General features: G+C 43.5%; 4 protein-coding genes across 7 annotated transcripts; 3 read left to right on the top strand and 1 right to left on the bottom strand.

Moving 5' to 3' along the window:
• Positions 1 to 260: 260 nt before the first annotated feature.
• Positions 261 to 14,000, bottom strand: RB195_006206 (uncharacterized protein; the record flags this gene model as incomplete). Of its 3 annotated transcripts, XM_064179152.1 has the most annotated exons (28): positions 261 to 299; positions 388 to 470; positions 889 to 997; positions 1,087 to 1,446; positions 1,510 to 1,596; positions 1,650 to 1,865; positions 1,924 to 2,038; positions 2,151 to 2,257; positions 2,718 to 2,919; positions 2,984 to 3,207; positions 3,264 to 3,416; positions 4,011 to 4,100; positions 5,302 to 5,418; positions 6,200 to 6,280; positions 6,353 to 6,517; positions 6,575 to 6,696; positions 6,965 to 7,208; positions 7,636 to 7,812; positions 7,905 to 8,018; positions 8,092 to 8,273; positions 8,860 to 8,992; positions 9,046 to 9,264; positions 9,328 to 9,460; positions 9,523 to 9,620; positions 9,720 to 9,815; positions 12,149 to 12,241; positions 12,347 to 12,769; positions 13,890 to 14,000. In XM_064179152.1, 28 exons carry the CDS (start codon positions 13,998 to 14,000, stop codon positions 261 to 263), a joined length of 4,293 nt encoding a protein of 1,430 aa, XP_064036133.1. The 3 variants fall into 3 exon arrangements, with proteins under 3 accessions (XP_064036133.1, XP_064036135.1, XP_064036134.1); XM_064179150.1 differs by lacking the exons at positions 261 to 299; positions 388 to 470; positions 889 to 997; positions 1,087 to 1,446 and adding an exon at positions 8,763 to 8,805 and having other exon boundaries at positions 1,477 to 1,596; positions 8,092 to 8,455; XM_064179151.1 differs by lacking the exons at positions 1,510 to 1,596; positions 1,650 to 1,865; positions 1,924 to 2,038; ... (19 more) ...; positions 12,347 to 12,769; positions 13,890 to 14,000 and having other exon boundaries at positions 1,087 to 1,398.
• A 339-nt stretch (positions 14,001 to 14,339) lies between these two features.
• On the top strand, positions 14,340 to 15,536 carry RB195_006205 (uncharacterized protein; the record flags this gene model as incomplete). 2 transcript variants are annotated; one of them, XM_064179149.1, is made up of 2 exons in its annotated part: positions 14,340 to 14,782; positions 14,894 to 15,536. In XM_064179149.1, the coding sequence occupies 2 exons, from the start codon at positions 14,340 to 14,342 to the stop codon at positions 15,534 to 15,536; spliced, it is 1,086 nt and encodes a 361-aa protein (XP_064036130.1). The 2 variants fall into 2 exon arrangements, with proteins under 2 accessions (XP_064036130.1, XP_064036132.1); XM_064179148.1 differs by lacking the exon at positions 14,894 to 15,536 and having other exon boundaries at positions 14,340 to 14,807.
• Positions 15,096 to 15,536, top strand: RB195_006204 (uncharacterized protein; the record flags this gene model as incomplete). Its single annotated transcript, XM_064179147.1, has 1 exon — positions 15,096 to 15,536. The coding sequence occupies one exon, from the start codon at positions 15,096 to 15,098 to the stop codon at positions 15,534 to 15,536; it is 441 nt and encodes a 146-aa protein (XP_064036131.1).
• Positions 15,537 to 15,665: 129 nt separating this feature from the next.
• RB195_006203 (uncharacterized protein) lies at positions 15,666 to 15,983 on the top strand (the record flags this gene model as incomplete). The annotated part of the gene is made up of 1 exon (XM_064179146.1): positions 15,666 to 15,983. The coding sequence occupies one exon, from the start codon at positions 15,666 to 15,668 to the stop codon at positions 15,981 to 15,983; it is 318 nt and encodes a 105-aa protein (XP_064036129.1).
• Positions 15,984 to 18,125: the final 2,142 nt, after the last annotated feature.

The following is an 18,125-nucleotide window of genomic DNA, read 5'->3' as shown; positions in this document are numbered from 1 at the left end:
TACCGGATTGTAAGACGAATTATTAATTACTCAATTTTTTTTTCAATGCTTTAAGTTGTTCTATTGTGCAACTAAGACGATTTGTATTATGTCACATTCTTATGCTTGTCAAGTTGCATTGTTTTGTATATATTTACGTTGAATGTCGATCTCTTGGGTACTTTAGATTTCAGGTTAGTATCGAGATCATGTTATCAATGCCATACGACTAATAAAAATCTTTATTGAGCGATCATACAGCTTCGTTCCTTTCAAAGGTTTCACCTCCTCAATTCTGCAAGACTGATAAGCTGCGACCTCTAGAAATGACTGTTGAGAATCGGCGACGTAAACAGAAGGAAAGAAGACAGGAAACAGGCGCACAGACACCAAGAATTCCCAACTTACCAATTGTATGATCTCTCTGTCTTTTGCTTGAAGTTTATCCACAAGGATGTTCACTGCACCAAGCGAACCAAACTCATTACATTCTGAATCGTGATGTTTACGTAATGGAAATATTTTGTTTACGTAAAGGCCTTATTCAACCTTGAGAAGAAAATCTAATTGGATTCAAACCTATTTTTCAAACATAAAGAGTTTTTAGCGTAGAAGCTTCTTTCAACTCTAATGAACCGCCATTGAAGAAAAAAAAAGGTAGTTGTAGGCCCTTCCTTGTAATTTGGGCCTATTAGTGATTTCCAACGATGATCGCTAATGTGCGTATTTAGGAAGTGATTGCGGAGGTGTCATAGTGGCACTGGAAGTGGCTTGCTGCGAGTCCGAGAAAAGAGTTCCCCTCTCGAAAAGGGTTACGGTATTTTAAACGACGAAAATACAGCACAATAGGATACAATACGGAAATCGTGGATTTTCACCTGGCTATCCTTGGACAAAACAGAAATTTACCGATTTGTTCTACGAGCAATTTGTTGGTGTCAACAAGACGTTGCCGTTCTTTTTCACAAGTTTTCAGTTTTTCTATGACCTCATCTAGCAATCTCTCCATTTGAGCAGTCTGAATTGCGTAGAGAAAACAGAGGACAACAGAGAAAAAAGTTTTCTGATAAAACTCAGATTCAGTTTTCTTTTTTTTCCTTTTCTTACTTTCTCTTCCGTTTCTTTCAATTGCAGCAAGACAGTGTCGCCTGTGGTGACTTTAACTCCTTCCGGTGTCGATAGTTGTGCTTCAACTGCTACGTCCTTTCTCTTCACCAGCTTTTTGTAAACTTCCACTTGTGCTATTGGAGATGTATACGAAGTTTGGGTGCTCTTTGTAGAATCGTTTCCAATTTCCTTCCAGGTGACACTTCTACCTGCTTGTGTGCCTTGTGAAGACGTTGTTCTTGGGTTAATTTCTTTTAACGTCCTTTCGATTTGTCTCACTTTTACTTCTTCGATGGTATGTAGAAGCTTCATATTTTCGTGTTGGAGTAATTTAAGGTGCGAGGACAGCGAAGAGATATCCTGAAATTTGAAATAATCTTCCTATGGTCCCTAGTTCACACCAAAACCTCCCCCCAGCGGAACCTTTTCGTTCTGTTCCAACTTTGCCGACTCTTCTAAGAGCTTCTTCTGAAGAACATGCACCTCGGTGTTCTCTCGTAATGCTTTGTCCTGGAACACTTCCTTTGTACAGTTTTAGAGTCAATTTTTATGTTCTTACTCACCCTTTCATATTGAAGCTCCGCGCATTTCTTGCGAGTGCGATCCAGTTCTCGCTGCCGCACTTCTTCATCTCTTCTGAACTCCTCCAGAATTCTCTCTCTCTTGCTTAGTTTTTCACGGATCACTTTCTCTTTCTCTAGAGAGTCCACAAGCTTCTTCCTTACAGAACTGAGGCTTTCCTCAAGTTTCTTGCGTTCAATCCACCTAGCCATTTCTTCCTTAAGGATTTTTGGTAATTTTTCCAAGCCCCAACACAAACGCAAAAAAGCTTCGTACCTCGCCACTTTTTCTTAGGACTACTTCTTTTTTGAAGGATTCCAAGGAAATCTTCTGCTTCTCAATAATTTTCCGCAGCGCACGATTCTCCTTCCTGGCCTTGTCGAACTCCACCCTGAAAAGAATTCATTTTGCACAAAATAACGTTACAAGAACTAGTTGTTATTCTTTTTTAGCTGAGTGCTCGACAAATTTAGACAGAGTCAACTAATTTTGTTCATTCGTACCGTATTCTAATCATAGCCTGTTCATCGACTTCTTTTGTTCTTGGCACTCGCACCTCTAGTTCAGCCATAGCATCGTCACGGATTTTCTCGCAAGCAATCGTTAATTCCTATAAACAGTTACTTTTTTAAGCTAGTTACAAGTGATATTATCTCACACTTATTTTGAATTCTCTTACTATAACTGCATTTTTGAGGAGGAAGAAAATCGATCATTTCTGAAGTTTTGGAGTTAGGTTCACCTCACTAATCTGCTGTTTAGGAAAAGAAATTATGGAATTGTGTTTGGGAATATCTGCATTAGATTTTTACTCACAATTTCTGCTTAGAGAATTTGAAAGTACATCATAATTGGGACGGAATTCCCTTGTGGAATTTCAGGTGTCGCATCGGGTACTATTCAATCATTATCGGGTATTCAATAGAATAAGGGCATCAAGTAAATATTTTATAGTCATTCTACTAGGGTGTTCGGAAAGAATTTTGCCGAAATACGGCAAAATTTCAGAACAACAACTTTTTAATAACATTTTATTATTCGACGAAATAATCTCCATCAACATCGACAACCTTCTGCCAACGTCTCACAACATCATGGATTCTTTTGGCGTAGAACTCCGGCGACTTGGAGGCAAAGAAAGCCCAAAGGTCATTTTCGAGGTGGTCACGATCATCGTAGCGCTTTTCTTCCAGGTGATGCTGAAGCGGTAGTAGAATTCGTTCGGGGCCGGGTCCGGGCTGTACGGTAGGTGCGGTACTTCCCATCCGAGCTCTGGAATTTTCTGGGAAGTCTTCTTCGCGATGTAAGGGCGCGCGTTATCGTGCAGCAGGCGAACGTTGTCGAGCTTCGGGTGCTCCTTGCGGATCTTGTCGGCCTTTGCAGTTGAGCGCAGTAGACCTCAGCAGTAATTGTCGTGTTGTCCGGCAGCAGTTCGAAACGGTAGATTCCATGAACTCCCCACCAGACGCTAAGCATGACCTTCTTCTCATGGATTTCATCTTTCTCGAAAGGATCCGTAGCTGAGTTCAGACGTCCAGGCGTCTTTGGCGGTTGCCGTCGCTCAATGCATGTGAGAGCTTTTTCACCATTCCGAGAGATCGCAGTCCATTGCTCACGGTGGACAGCAAACAGCCAAGACTGGCGGCAAAATACCGCACACCTTCAAATGGATGCGGCTCCGCCAGTTTCTTAAGTTCGTCGGACGATATTGCAGTCGGTCGACCAGAGCGAGGCTCATCTTCGAGTTTCTTGTTTCCGGCTTTGAAGCGCTGGAAGCAGGCCCGCACAGGCCGCTCAGAAGGGGCTTCAGTGCCGAATACGTGACTTAAGTTTCGATGGGCTTCAGCAGCGGGGTGGCCAGATTCGAACTCGTAAAGGAGTACGTGTCGAATATGGGTGGGATGTTCGACCATTATAGGATGAAATGGGCAAGGAAGAGGGAGCCAGATATGTTATGTATATACAAGCGGTAGTGTCCTTATATAATATATTTTAAACGGGAACTTCCAGAACATCTAAAAAAAAAGCGCTACTGTGAAATTTTCGGCAGATACCTTCCAAACACCCTAGTAAAAAACTCATTCTTATAGACCTCGTTTTTAGTTTCCACGCAGATCCTTCCTACTTCAAATGCTTCCTATGAAGACTGAGATTCAAATCCAGCATCCAATATCACGAGGATGATAGAACGAGAGATTCAAAGACATGAGCATAAAATATAGGTAACTATAAGACGGTTCCTTTCCTTTTTTGCTACTAATCGGTGAAAATTCTCTAAGTCGTTTCCTCGAAAGTGTTACTCTACCCTATTTTGCAACAGAATTTCATCAATTCCACCTCAACCAACTTTAAAATGAACTCACCTTGTTATTTCCAATCACGCGACGTAGTCTTCCTTGCAGTTGCTTTATTTCGTTTTTGTATCGCTGCCTTTCTGCTTCGAATTTGTCTTCCTGTAAAAAGACTAGTTCTGGCTTAAGTGATTGGCGAAGGCTGTGAACAAGTATCTATCAACAGTCTGTCAACATTATTATTATAAATTAACTGAATGTCTTGGTTTCTGGAGAACTGAATGAGGGTCTCACCCTGCTGCCTCGAGTGCGGCGCACACGCAATTGCACCATCGCTCAGGTCCTCTTTCCCTGACTAACTCAACCTCTAAAGACTTACATTGTGATGATTGTTTAACGGCAGCATACCACGAATCTGACGTGATAAGGGAATCCACGGCAAAAGTTGGAGATGGGATTGTAGATTGCGGGATCAGAGGTGGTTCCGCTCACCTCTTCCTACACGTCGTTAAAAACGGCGTGTGAACCGCTTTATTTTCTACGAGGTACGTGAGAACCTTCCTTTATGTGTACTTTCTGGTCCCCTCAGCAACCTATTCATTGCTTCCACTTGAATAAGCAGTCGAGGAGAACACTGGCTTTCGACCGCTGTGCAGCTGAATGCAGCGCGTGTTCAAAACTGGGTCGTTGCAGCTGAAACTGTTATGAAAAACGGAGTCTTTCTCGCCGTTTTTCTACAAGGATTGGGGCGGGGCGATAGGGGGCGACGAGCAGAATCACTCCTATTCCCGCAATCCACGACCCCGTGTAGAGTTTGTCCATCGGAAATCCATACTACGTCAGATTCGTGATGTGATGCATTTATTAGTATAGGTACCTACGGGTAGAGATCAACCATCCTCACTTACTCACTCACTATATATATCATGCTATATAATAACGCGCTTAGTCCGTGCGTGCGTGTGTGTGTGAAGAAATTCCGAAAAGAGAGGGGGAGACGGACACCATGGCGTCATTTTGGTGTGCCGGAGCGCCAACGCGGTATAATTGGGTGACAAGGGTTCTACGGCATTGAATTCGTGCCCCGGAGCCGGGTAGCTTTAAAATAGGGTGAAACTGGTCCCAAGGTGTCGGAATGGTGCGCCGGTGCCAGAAAGCTATAGAGTGGGGAGATCTTCTCTTTTTTTTAAATTTTCGGCTATCCCATTGTGTACTTCTAATTGGACCAAATCAATAGAATTATGAGAAATGAAAATGAATTGTGAGAGAAAAAAAGATGAAAGACTGCAAGATATTCGAGGAGGGTTTAAAAGAAGAAAGCGTTTTTGATTCCTCTCTAAGAACGGTAGAAATTCATCCCTACCGTATTAGATGAAGTACTCTCTGTTGAATTTCGTGACGATGTTTTTGTCTTTCCTCGCGTCTCCTTTGTCTCCTCATTATCTTCACTTCCAGCTATGGGATCTGTTTGACAGTCCACCTTAAAAAAGGACAGTTGAACTTCCTTAAATGCTTAAGCCGCTTTGTCTTATGGGTAACAGAAAGAGGATGAATAGGCAAAGCAGAGAGAATCTTTGAGTTACGGACATTTTTCTCTAGTAAATTTGATACTATATCAGACACTTTTGAAAATTTCTTTGGAAGGGATTTGAGATAAACTGATTTGTGTACTGTTGCACTTTGGGAACCTAGGAAAGTTTTGTTCATAAAAATGTTCTTTTACTTTCCAACATGAAGTAAAGTTTTTCTTTCAAAACTAATCTGACATATAAATAAACGGAGGGTTTACCTTTCTAAATTCCTATTTAGACGTTGCTAGACGTTCAGATTCTTCATGTAGGAGTTTTTTTAGTTTATGAAGCTTAGGAAGAAGCAATAGTTTTTTTCTAAATAAGGTGCACTTCTACTGTAGTTCTCAGAAAACAGCGTCGATGCTAAATTACATTGCAAGAGAGTAAAACGATACGTCTCCGAGAATCTTTCCTGATATAGTTCCTTTCCTCAAAACGACATGCATCACGAGTGTAGTTGCGGGGCATTTGCGTACGCGCTCGAAATGGCGTGGTGGAGGCAGGAGCTGGGACCAAAAGGCACCATCGCAGACTGCAGTGATGGGTGGTGCCAACAAGGATTTCACCACGCTCTTAGCCGCTACGTTCCACCGAAGCGCCCCGAGAGGAGCCACGTCGCAATCGCACGGTGCTTCATGTCGTTTTGACCCTACTACAGTATGTATTTTTTCCAGAAAAATTGGTAGGTACCGTATCAACAGTAGGAACAACGCTCTTTCTTCGTTTTCTGTAGAGCGCTCGATTCGCCTTCTCGAGTTCCTCGATTTCCTCCTGGAATCATCATTATGGCTGGCAGACGGAGAACAAGAGGCATGTAACTATGCTTGCCTTTAATCTAGCTACATCGCCAAGCGCATGGCGTAGCCGTTCTTCAGTTTGCTCATCTACAACTCGAATTTCTTCGCGTACTATCTCTTTTTCCAAAGTATTCTGTGGCCGTGTGGAGAGTTTCTCCTCAGCAAGCTGGCGATACATTTCCACTGCTTGATCTTTTTGCAGTAATTGATTCTAGAATATCCTTTCAATTTAATTTTTAATTTAAATCTTTAGACTACGCGAACCCACTTTGTATCCTTGAATGCATAGTTCCGCAGCTTCCTTCATCTTTGCTAAACGTTTCTCGAACTCTCTTGAGTTGTCTTGCAGAACTGTTTTCACCGTACCTCTTTCGGAGTCTGTTGAAGAGGCTGAAATGACAATAAAGACACAATATTAGGTGTGTGACGTTAATCGATCCGCTTGGGATGCACCAACGCGTTCACTGTTTGTGTTTTTATCCTCCCAGGAAAGTTTGGTACCAGTTTATCGACCCCGGAGAGATAAATGGCCTGGTTGGCACTGGGGCGGTCTCAACTAGCGACCGTGCATACCTCGCAGCGGAGCCTTTTGCCAATTGCGCTACACACACCCACAATGTATTCTAGGAAACTCTTCATTTAATGCGATTCTAATCACCTTCTGAATCATCGCTTGAGACCTGAGATCCTTCCACAAATCGCTTTGCGGGTGAGTTTCTGATGACAGTCGAGCTGCGCTCCTCTAGATCGGCGTGGTCTTCATCTTTCGCCACAGTCTTGTTCTCTGTGGACTTCCCCCATAAGTTGGCACTTGCGATGGCTGTCATAAGGTCTTCATTCTCCTTTTTAACAGAGGTAAGTTCTTCCTTGAGATCCGACAATTGAGCTTCTTTGAGTTTGACCTGTAATAATGCAATTACTTTCGAAAAAACCATAAAGAAAGCAAACACGTTTTTTCTTCTCCATGGGGCATCAAAGAAGTGCTGAAGGTAAGTGGGCATAAAGATTCAGTGGACTTCTATCTTTTCAACTTAGAATTATTTTAACAGTAGCAAATGTAGTAACATTTGCAAAGTCCGTGTTATCTGCACAAAGCAAGGAATCCGTATGCTACTCCGAAACCACCACAGCACAAGTTTTTAAAAAGCTTATCCATGTGCTGCAGAAGCTTGTCTTCCAAAAAGAAAATAGAAATAAACCATTTTGAAGAAGGCTTGGGACATAATACAAGGAGAACAAGAGATTTTCGCCATTGTAGAACGAGAGTTTTTAAATCGTGAGTGCTGCTCCTAAAACCTCGTAGAGATTTTGTTTCCATCGATCACTTACCGTACTTTCAAGGCGATTATTTTCTACTTTTTGCATTTCCAGGCTGCTATATACCGCTTGAAGTCTTCTTTCTAGCCTCAAGACATCCGCATTCTCTTCGTCGATCGCATCTTTTGCTTTACGGGCACCTTCCTGGAGTGCCAGTTTTTGCTGAAGTTTGTCACGCATTCTCTCTATCTAAAGACCAAGAAATTGAATTATTTTCAACATCTTCTTGGAAATAAAAGCTAGAGTTCTAGGTTGTTTTCGGCTGGGATAATTGAGCTGACCTTTTCCTTGTTATCTTCAACCAGCATTTCATTTTCTCGGATTTCTTGGATTTTTGCCTTAAGTTTTTCTATTTGAATAAGCGATAGGCTGTTAAGGGTGTTGAGGCGAGCATTCTAAAAGGTATGGATATCAAGCGTGATAGATAAGTGAGAAATGCCGTGTGCTTCATGCAAAAACACAACGTACAGAAAGAGCAGATTGTAGTGTTCGGACGGCGAACAGAAATCGTGAACGCTGTGCTGACCATTCGCTTCGCTCTTGTCCGAGCTTCTCCTCAACTTCCCGAGCCTTCCTGTATGCTCTCTCATGATCACGTCGATCTTCCTGTTGTTCTCTGATGGTTTCGAGAAGACGTTGCTCTATCGAAGCTGAAGCAATGTGTTGTCGAGAAGACGGTGATGTTTTGGTTTTCCTCATAAAACGTGCCATTCGTGGATCAGTGACCGTGCTGTTACCCGTCATCACGGAATGGTAAGGCCAATATACCACAAAAATTACAATTTTGGGATGTATGTGTGAAAACATAGAGTTCGGTCTATTGATTAGAAATCTGAATGTGGCCTAGCTCATTTCCCCTTGATCGTCTTAAAAATGGCTTGGGAATAGCTTTAGTTCCTACGGCGTACGTGTGAGCATGTGCACGCTCTGCATCCACGAGCGAGCGATCGGGAATCGGTGAGGTCTATTCGGCACCATATTAATGTAAAAGCAACAAATAGGCTGCAGAGGGAGCCGACACGTGTAGAATGGTGGCGCGTTCTTACGCACCTCGTAGGAACTAAGGCGATTCCCACGCCATTTTAGGAACAACTGGAGGGAATTTAGCGGAGCCACGCTCATACTCGTAATTTACATACCTAACTCTACATTTGTCCACAGAGGAACCAACATCGTCAGTTTCTTGATACGGTGCTTTTATCAAATCATGTAGCTAAGAACTTCTACCAAACATACCTAAAATATTTTTCAAATCGCTCTCGTTTTCCATGTCTTCGACAAATCGTTTCAATTCTTCATTCTCATTCTGCAGTATTTCAGTTTCCTTGGACCAGAAATCATTCTGTTCACTGATGACCTCGACGATTTTCTACAAAATTGTTTCGATTACGGCCGCACTTTGGGGTAGTGTACTATGCTTACTTTCAGATATGAGTTCTTAGCCTCGAGCTCTTGGGCTCTGACATCAGTTGGTGCAGCGATGGAAACAGTACTGTCTTTCCAGACCTCATCAATTTCACTCTCCAGTACTTCAGAAATGCATTCTTTTTTAAAGCGTAACGCAAGTTTTTCGTAGGTCTCGATTGATACCGAGCGTACTAATTGACTTTGGCAGTTTGCCAGCTCAATAAGCGCTGTGTCCTGAAGCGATTTTCTTGTAGCAAAGAGTATCATTAGAATGCAAAAGTTACATTTTCAACTTACTAATTGATACTGTAATTGAGCACAACGTTTCCCAGCGTGTGTCTCTATGATTACCATCTTCTCTCGTGCTCGCCGCATTGTTTGTTCCGCACGATCACTTTTTCTCCGTAATGCGGTATTCATGCGAGATAAACTGAAATTTCTTTGTATTTCAACACAGCTTTCAGAATAAAGATGGAACATTGATCAGTTGACCGGATGCGTTCAATTTGTTCGGTGATCAGCTTCCTCGTGGTCTCATCGGCTTGACGCTCCATTTCAGTACCGCCTGTTTTGAGTGCGGAAACGAGACGCTAAAATCGACCAAAAAGTGGATCAATTTACAAAGGAGTAGATAGAGACAGATAACTACGAATAAGTAAGTACTAAACAGGTGAATCTACAAATCCTACCCGTAGCTCTACAAGTTCCACTTCTTTCTCCTCGTTTTCCGTTTCCTCTGGCATGTTTTGGTTCTTTTTCAGGCGATAAATTTCTTCATAGGCGAACTAAAATTTAAAAGATCATGTAATAGAGTTCCACGATTTTTTTTAGAACATTTTCATTAAGATAGAATTAAGTATACACTTTGTCAGTTGCGGGCTTCTCCTTTTGAAGGTTCTTTGTAAGGAAAGATATGCGTCTAATCTAATAATTTATTTGTTCATTCATCACAACTAAATCATGCGGACTCATCCCTCTTCTAATGTCTCTTGTATATTCCGTCCCAAAAGAACAAGAAAAATGCCAAGTGAACAACAAATTAACCTCCGAGAATTACCAGTTGTCGGATGCGTTCATTGACGTATGCACCGAGTTATCTCGAAGATTCGACTCGGCGTTTATTGAAAGAAGGAGAAGCAATTGCAAATGTATAATTGGCTAACAGTATGTAGTTGTCAGCCTGCCATCATGCTACCATACCTCATAAGGACTTTGAAGATGGTGAAGGCATGGGTGGGGTTCGATTAGCACAGAGTTGACCGGACATAAAATGATTGGATAATAAGAAATTGGCGATGAACCGTGATAGTAAGCCAACAGCGACGAATAGATTGATTCTGTGCAAGCTCTCGCAGAAGATCGAGAAGTAGTCACGTCAGGCAATGACATCAGCCCGCCGATTAAAGGCATCACCCCACGAATCTGAGGTGGTACGGATTTCAGGTGGAGTATTCGTATACGGGATCGTAGATTAAGGAGAGGGGGGTGATTCCGTCCATCTCTTCCTGATTGCCGTGAAAAATGGCCCGAAAAAGCCCTTCCACAGTAGACGGCTTCGAGCGTTCCGGCGCGCTATTTTCTACAACGAGTTCGATTGGAGTGCGCCAGCTGTGTGCACACGCGGCATCTTCTGGGCAGTTTTTTACGCCAATTAGCAAGAAATGGACGGAATCACCTCTCTCCATAGTCTACGATCCCGTATACGAATATTCCATCTGAAATCCGCACCACCTCAGATTCGTGCTATGCTGCCTTTAAGTAAGTAAGTAAGTCTATTTGTTCAAATTTCGATGAGCCATGTGGATTGCTGAAGAAGTTCCTGAAGAAGCTGCTGAAGAAGAAAGAAGTTCTTGAAGAAGCTGCTGAAGAAGTTCCGATGAGCCATGTGGATCAGCGAGAAAAAGACGAATGGAAACAAATCAGTTGAAGCGTTACTCGAAGGCAACATATTATGAATATGACGTGATGAGTGAATCCGTGAATGAGTGGATGAATGGAAAAGGTAGGCGTGGTGTTGCAGAAGGCGAAATCCGGGGTGCTCCCGCGCATCATTCCCTAGTCGTCGTAAATTCGGAGTGAAAGACACTTTTTTTTTATTTCAGTTGCAACGTGTCACCCTTGTGCACGCACCGCATAGAAGTGGGAGCGGACGAGGATCGGTGATGTTACTTCACTAGCTTAGTCAAATGATACAAAAGACAAGGCTGCTGAAGGAACGTGACGTGAGCGTTCTATCTTGTAGATGCGAAATAGGGTTTCACGCCGTTTCTTACTACAATTAGGGAGGGATGAGCGGAACCATCCCGCAATCCACAACCCCATCTCTGAATTCTCCCGCGGATTCTCTCATATCCTATTCGTACTGTGCTGCCTTTAATGTATACTTTAACTGCGGTATTTAGGAGTGAGTTCTTCCAAAAATATCTTTTTGATGAAAAAAGCGAGAGGTACGGAATTTTGCAACTTTGTGTATAGTCCCCGCTTGTCAATCACCATCCGAAAATTGTTGGACACCGCAATGCAGGCTACGTTGCTTGCCATCTCCAATTGTACTCTTGACCCTACTTTCAAAATCAAGCCAGCCAACGTGTGCAGTACTGTGTAAGACCTTCTGAAGAAGTCCGAAGCAATCATACCTTCTTACTGAATAAGCTACTATTTAGATACTAGATAGTGTTTCCTAAGCTCTCTTCCGGCTCTGCTAGTCTGCTACTCTATTTTCTCCTCTCTACCCCTTCCTAATAAACGTCTCACCGCCCGTTTTTTTAGATCCATTTTTGATGTTTGACAACAATGATTTCTTTTAAAAGTGAGGGGTGTCTGATCAAAAGTTTCCATCTAATCTCCGAGTGCTTAGCGCTTTTTCTTTAACACTAATACTTTACTACTTTTTCGCTTCCTTTCATTCGAACCATTTTTTTGTTTCTGAATGCTGTTTTAAACAGCAATCTCTTTAAACCAACAGTATAAAGCGTTAAATAGTGAACTTCGGGCAAGTGTGCAAAGATGTTCCGGTCTCTGGATAATTTTCTAGGATGCATGAGTTGTTTTAGCCCGAGTTGAAGGCTTCTGTTTAAAGAGATTTTTTTTTTTGATAGAACTGTTGAAGATTTCTCACAAGCAAATGGGATTTTGCGTCATCCATTGCTCTGCGACCTTTGAACAACACCTCTTCCATCTCTGTCATCTGTTTCTTCTCAACTTCTTGTTCCTGAAAAGTGCTGCTAAGGTGGGTAGGGTTAAACACATATAGCTTGAGAACTATTACTTTTATTACTATTATTATTAAATTTTCATAATAAAGGGAATAACGTACCTCCATGATCTGCATCAATTCTGAGTACAGGCTGACCATAAGTTTTGCCTGTTGTTCCCAGACATCCTGGTCAAAGCGTGTTTTGTTTAGAACTTCTTGTTGACAATTTCGCTCTTCCTCAACGATTTCCACTCCTTTCACATTTCGTGGCTTCGAGGACTTTCCAGACTTCTTCTCAGTAAGTTTAGAGCGCTCGTCACTGTGCGGAACCACATCCGGTCTGCCACCATTAGTTTGAGTTTCCTTCGCCGTGATCGCGACGTAACCTTCCTGTCTCTGTAGTTTCGCCGATCGTTCAGCATATGTTCCAAGTTCGATTTGTAGGAGTGTGCAGTGGTTGGTGAGTCGTGCGATTTGTTCATCACGGAAGGAGAGCTGTGTTGTCAGACGTTTTAACTCGTCACGAGCATCGCCGAATTTGAGCTAAAATTGAACATTTCAAGATGATGTGAACTTTGATGGAAGAAGAGAAGAAAACGAATCCATATTGTTACCCGATTCTACTGCTCTTGGTTGCAATTTTTCCCGTAAAATAACTATTTGACTCACTTAACTTATTCTGTGACAATCTGTTTGTCTTAGTTGTGACGATGTGGCGTTTACCTTACTTCCAGTAATAGTTCAGTCTAGAGATTTGGAGATAATAGAGGAGTGGGTGTTGTTAGCCCTCCACAATAGAAGTAGTGAAGATTAAGCTAATCACGATGTTTAAAAACGTGTTTTCTTTTTTTGAGGGAAACGCTACGTAGTTTAGATTAGTAGGATCCAAAGGGTTCCAAAGTCAATATTGATTGAGCATATAAGTTTCAGAATACCACCCTCTCCCTATTCAGCTTTCTTTTACTGACACTCGTCTCTAGCTGCTTTAATTAATTAAATTTAATTTCCGGTTATTTAACTTCCGAAATTAATTTGGTTAGATTTTCGACTCTGGACTAAACTGTGGAAGAAATAATGCGTCATATTCTAACAATAACACCCACTCCTTATGATTTTGTTCTTTTTTTTTATCCCACCGGAGGTGTCCGATCATCCACCATCAACGTTGGGCCGACCCACGACGAGGTGCGAGCAACCTCACGACTTCTTCCGGTCGTAAAAATCAGATAACTTTAACAGAACTCACTCGAATCTCTATCGAAGGCTAATTCGATAAGAACACAAACTAAACGTTGATCGTAGCCAGAAGGCCGAGAAGCGACGCGGGAAGTTGTCAACACCTGGGAGTCGTACTCCATGCGGACAAATAAATGCAATGGGGTACTCCCGTAGGGGACGCAAACACACGTAAAAATTCCTGATGAAATACCAGAATATAGTCGGATCAAAACGATATGAAGCACGGTGTAGTTGCACGAGCGGTCGCGCTGGAGCAACGCGGTTTTTGTCCGCTTGCGGACGGTCTGCTTGCCAGTTTGCCAAATTTTGCCAGATGGCATCACACATACGATATTGTTCGCATTTCTTTGTTTCTTCCAATCTCTTTTGCTTTTCTTTCTGATTTTTTCGTCACTTATGTTTCCTTTCCTCCACAACGGTTTACCGCCTCATAGTGGCGTGGAGGTGACACTGGGCGTCGAACTGCGATGCACAGCGGAGGTTCGTCCTCCGGCAGGGTCTCCCAAGCTGAGAAGGAGTTCGACACATCCGACATTCCGACTTCTCGGAATCGGAAGCCTAGCTAAGAGTAAACCACTGCTAAGATTCACCACCGTCTTGGCAAAATGTCGCAAGGTGGTTCCCTGATCCATATAGGTTGGGCGACGACCTGTGGTGAAAGCTAAGCTCGCCGTGGCATGGCTGCTTAGTTTGGGGAAAAGTTTCTTTGCCACTCCAGCATATTCACTGCCTCAGTACCCTGCACACTGGGCCTTGCCGTCTCAGACGTCGGACGGTATGGCGACCGGTGAGAGGCGATCAAATCTCAGGTTGCTCAGGACGTCATTGATTCTGGACCAAGGCGACACACGCGCGCACGTTTTCTCGTCGTGAGATGGAAATCATTACGGAGAGGTTCTACTCGAACCTTTTCCGTTCATCAACTCCTGTGTCAAGCCCAATATACCCCACTGGCGAAGCTCCACCACGGATTCTCCCTTCGGAAGTACGAGTTGCTATCAAGAGCATGAAACCTGGCACAGCCCCCGGACCTGATTTTATATCAGCAGACTTTCTTCGGGCTGGTGGCCATCCGCTTCATGTAATCTTATCAGCGCACATGACATCCTATCTTCAGAAAGAAAGGATCCCAGACCAGTGGAAAACTTCGCGAACCCTTCTTATCCATAAGAAAGGTGACCGAGAAGACCTTCGGAACTACCGTCCGATAAGCTTGCTGAGCGTGTTATACAAAGTATTCACCAAGATCATCCTCACACGCATATCTAGGACGCTGGATGAAGCCCAGCCTCAAGAACAAGCTGGATTCCGCCAAAGGTTCAGCTGCTTGGACCACATCTAGACCGTGTCGAGGGTCATAGAGGTTTGCCGGGAATACCGCCTGCCTTTTGTTCTAACCCTCGTCGACTATGAGAAAGCCTTTGACAGCGTAGAAACGAATGCAATACTGTCAGCGCTGATCGATCAAGGTGTGGACGCGTCGTATGTGAGGACATTAGCCAATTGCTACGAACGATGCACGACTAGGACACAGCTTTTCCACCGCCCTCTCACCATACCCATTGGAAAGGGGGTACGACAAGGCGATACTATATCGCCGAAGCTGTTCACGGCTGCATTGCAATGGATAATGAAATCACTATCCTGGGAAGAAAGGGGCATACGTGTTGATGGAAGATTTCTTTCGAACCTTCGTTTCGCGGACGACATCGTTCTCTTTTCGAGCAGTACCAATGAAGCAGAAACGATGCTCAACGAATTGAACCGAGCAGGGAAGAGAATAGGTCTGCGGATAAACAGAAAGAAGACACAGTTCATGAGGAACGCCTACTGTGAGGACGGAGGAGTACAACTTGAAGGTTCCCAAATCGTGGAAACTCCGTCATACGTATACCTCGGACGTTCTATGAACATGGAAAACGACTTGAAGGAAGAACTGAATAGAAGAATGAGAGCAGCATGGGCAGCATTCGCAGCCGTCAGGGAAGCTACGGACCAACTGACGGACCAAGATCTTCGTGCCCATCTGTTCGACTCGACAGTCCTTCCAGCGCTCTGTTACGCAGCATAGACGTGGGCAGACACCGCGGCCACGTCTAGGAAGCTACTTACTACCCACAGAGCCCTTGAGAGATGTCTCCTGAAGTTTAACCGGCGCACACAACACCTTGCCGGTCTTCATAGCTCCGACTTAAGAGGAATGTCCCGTCTTCGCGACCCAGCGGAATATGTATCGAAAGCAAAACATAGATGGACCGGTCACATCATGCGAAGAATCGACGATAGATGGACTAAAAGAACGCTAGAGTGGATCCCAAGGGACGCTAAACGCCCCCGAGGGAAACCGCCAACGAGATGGGGTGACGTGTTCGCTGCACGGATGGACCAGCTGAGAGCTCAGCTGGATACGGCTCAAGGACCTCGTCAACGTCACTCACGAAGCTTGAGAACATCTTGGATGACAATGGCGAGGGAACGAGACGAGTGGAAGAGATGTTGGTGCCCGCACGTCCAGTGAAGACGGGCCATCTAAGTATCTAAGTAAGTTATGTTTCCTTTATCGTGTTTTTGTTATGTTTTTTGTATTTGCTTTTGCTATAGAAGTCTATTTATATCGTATCTGTACTGTTCTTGAATTATTGTACTGCTTTTTTTCATGTTTTCCTTTTGAAATTTGGTTCAAAATTGTATTTATTTCTATGCTAACGTTCTTCTTTTGTTTCTTCGTTCACCCTCCCTCTCTTACGAACAAAAAAAGAACATTGGCATGAAAACAAATACATGAATAAAAACAATACAATAACGTAAGAACAATACACATACAATATAGATCTACACAATAAAAGTAAATACAGCAAAAATAACAAAAATACGAAAGAAAACAAGCATTAGAGACCAAAAATATCAGAAAAAAAAGCAAAGGGAATGAAGGCAACCATAAATTTGCGGTCAGTATCGATTCGCCTGTCGTCACTTGCAAATTTTGGCAAATTCTCGAGCAAAACACTCGAAGGCGGTCTGCGAGCGGTAAAGCTCCGCTCCAGAGCGACCGCTCGTGCAACTACACCGTGCTTCATGTTGTATTGACCCGAGTAGAAATTTTGCACGTCACTGTACTGGGGTGCTCTTCTGGATACATGCAAAATTTGAAGTTTGTATGAGCGGAACGAACGTACAGTAGAAGCAGTAGTAGAACTCTTCTGACATCAAAAGTGCAAGACATCTCTTGCCTGAGATAGAAGCGATCTTCGTTCCCTTGCTGAGGCGCCACAAAATCCCACCTTCGAAGTACGTAGTATAATCATTTCGTACCAATAAGCTCATTGTGCATGTTTTTTTTTCTCAAAACTTCTTACGTGTGTCAGCGTTGAGCATGCGACGTTGCGCTGCCCACACAGAGTGCGACTCGAGCAGGACGATGTATTGACAGCTGCTAGTATCGCTTCTCGGCGTTTTCGATAAGATCAAAGTTTAGATCTTGTAGTTATCGAATTAATTCGAGAGAGTCTCGTCAAGGTTATTTAATTTTGGGTCCGCATGAGCTCGTGGGGCGGGCGTAGCGCAGTCGGTCAAAGGCTCCGTTGCCTGCACGATGGAGGTTCGAATCCGCCCTAGTGCTCGCTAAGCCTTTCATCCCACGGGTCGATAAATTCGTGCCACACTTGTCTGGGAGGATAAAACACTCACTTTACGCAACAGCTTATTCCGCAAGTCATTGTATAGGCCAGTTACACGTTCGTAAACTCCAAAACTTCAAAATTCTGAATTGAAGTGATCGTGATGGCGCATCCCAAGCGGACTGGTAACACTAGGCACCTCATGAGCTCGTGGTGCCTTTACACCCCGTTACGGGTCGGCACAGCGTTGCACGGCCGCAAAGATTGGTCCACCTCCAAAGGGAGGAAAATGAACAAAATCACAAGTGGGTGATATTGGTAGCATAAGGCCGATTTGTAAAACGATTCGATCATCAAGTTATTAGTCTCCAAATTAAGTTGCAGCATACAGATCCCACAGAAGAGAAAGAATGAAAGAGAGTTAGAATGGACGATGTTGCCCTGGAACTGTTGCATTCATCAACATTATTGTTTCCTCTATGCCTTAGCAATCTAAACTACCCCTTTCTTTGATATCGTAGTGGCATGCTTCTGATCAATGCCGCTAAACAGTGGTCGCATTCATAACTGGGTTTGCTCTGTTTGGCGTGTTTGCGATGCTGCCATCATATAGGTTAAACTGCATCGATGCGATGTTTAAAGGCATCACTCCACGAATCTGAGGTGATACGGATTTCAGGTGGAGTATTCGTATACGGGATGGGAGACTATGGAGAGAGGGGTGATTCCGTCTATTTCTTCCTAATTGCCGTAAAAAACGGCCCGCAAGATACGGCTTCGGGCGTTCTGGCGCGCTATTTTCCACGAGGAGTTCGATTGGAGCGCGCCGCATCTTCCGGGCCGTTTTTTACGTCAATTAGGAAGAAATGGACGGAATCATCCTCCTCTCCATAATTACTATCCCTTATAAGAATACTCCACCTGAAATCTGCACCACCTCAGATTCGTGGGGAGATGCCTTTAATTGTATCGATCTGATTCTAATCCAACTCCAATTTTTTGTGATCGTGATGAATGAAATTCTTTAATGTGAGACGAATTGA

The sequence above is a fragment of the Necator americanus genome, chromosome I, assembly GCF_031761385.1.
Source record: "Necator americanus strain Aroian chromosome I, whole genome shotgun sequence".
Classification (NCBI taxonomy): domain Eukaryota; kingdom Metazoa; phylum Nematoda; class Chromadorea; order Rhabditida; family Ancylostomatidae; genus Necator; species Necator americanus.
This window is presented reverse-complemented; position numbering and strand designations above follow the sequence as displayed.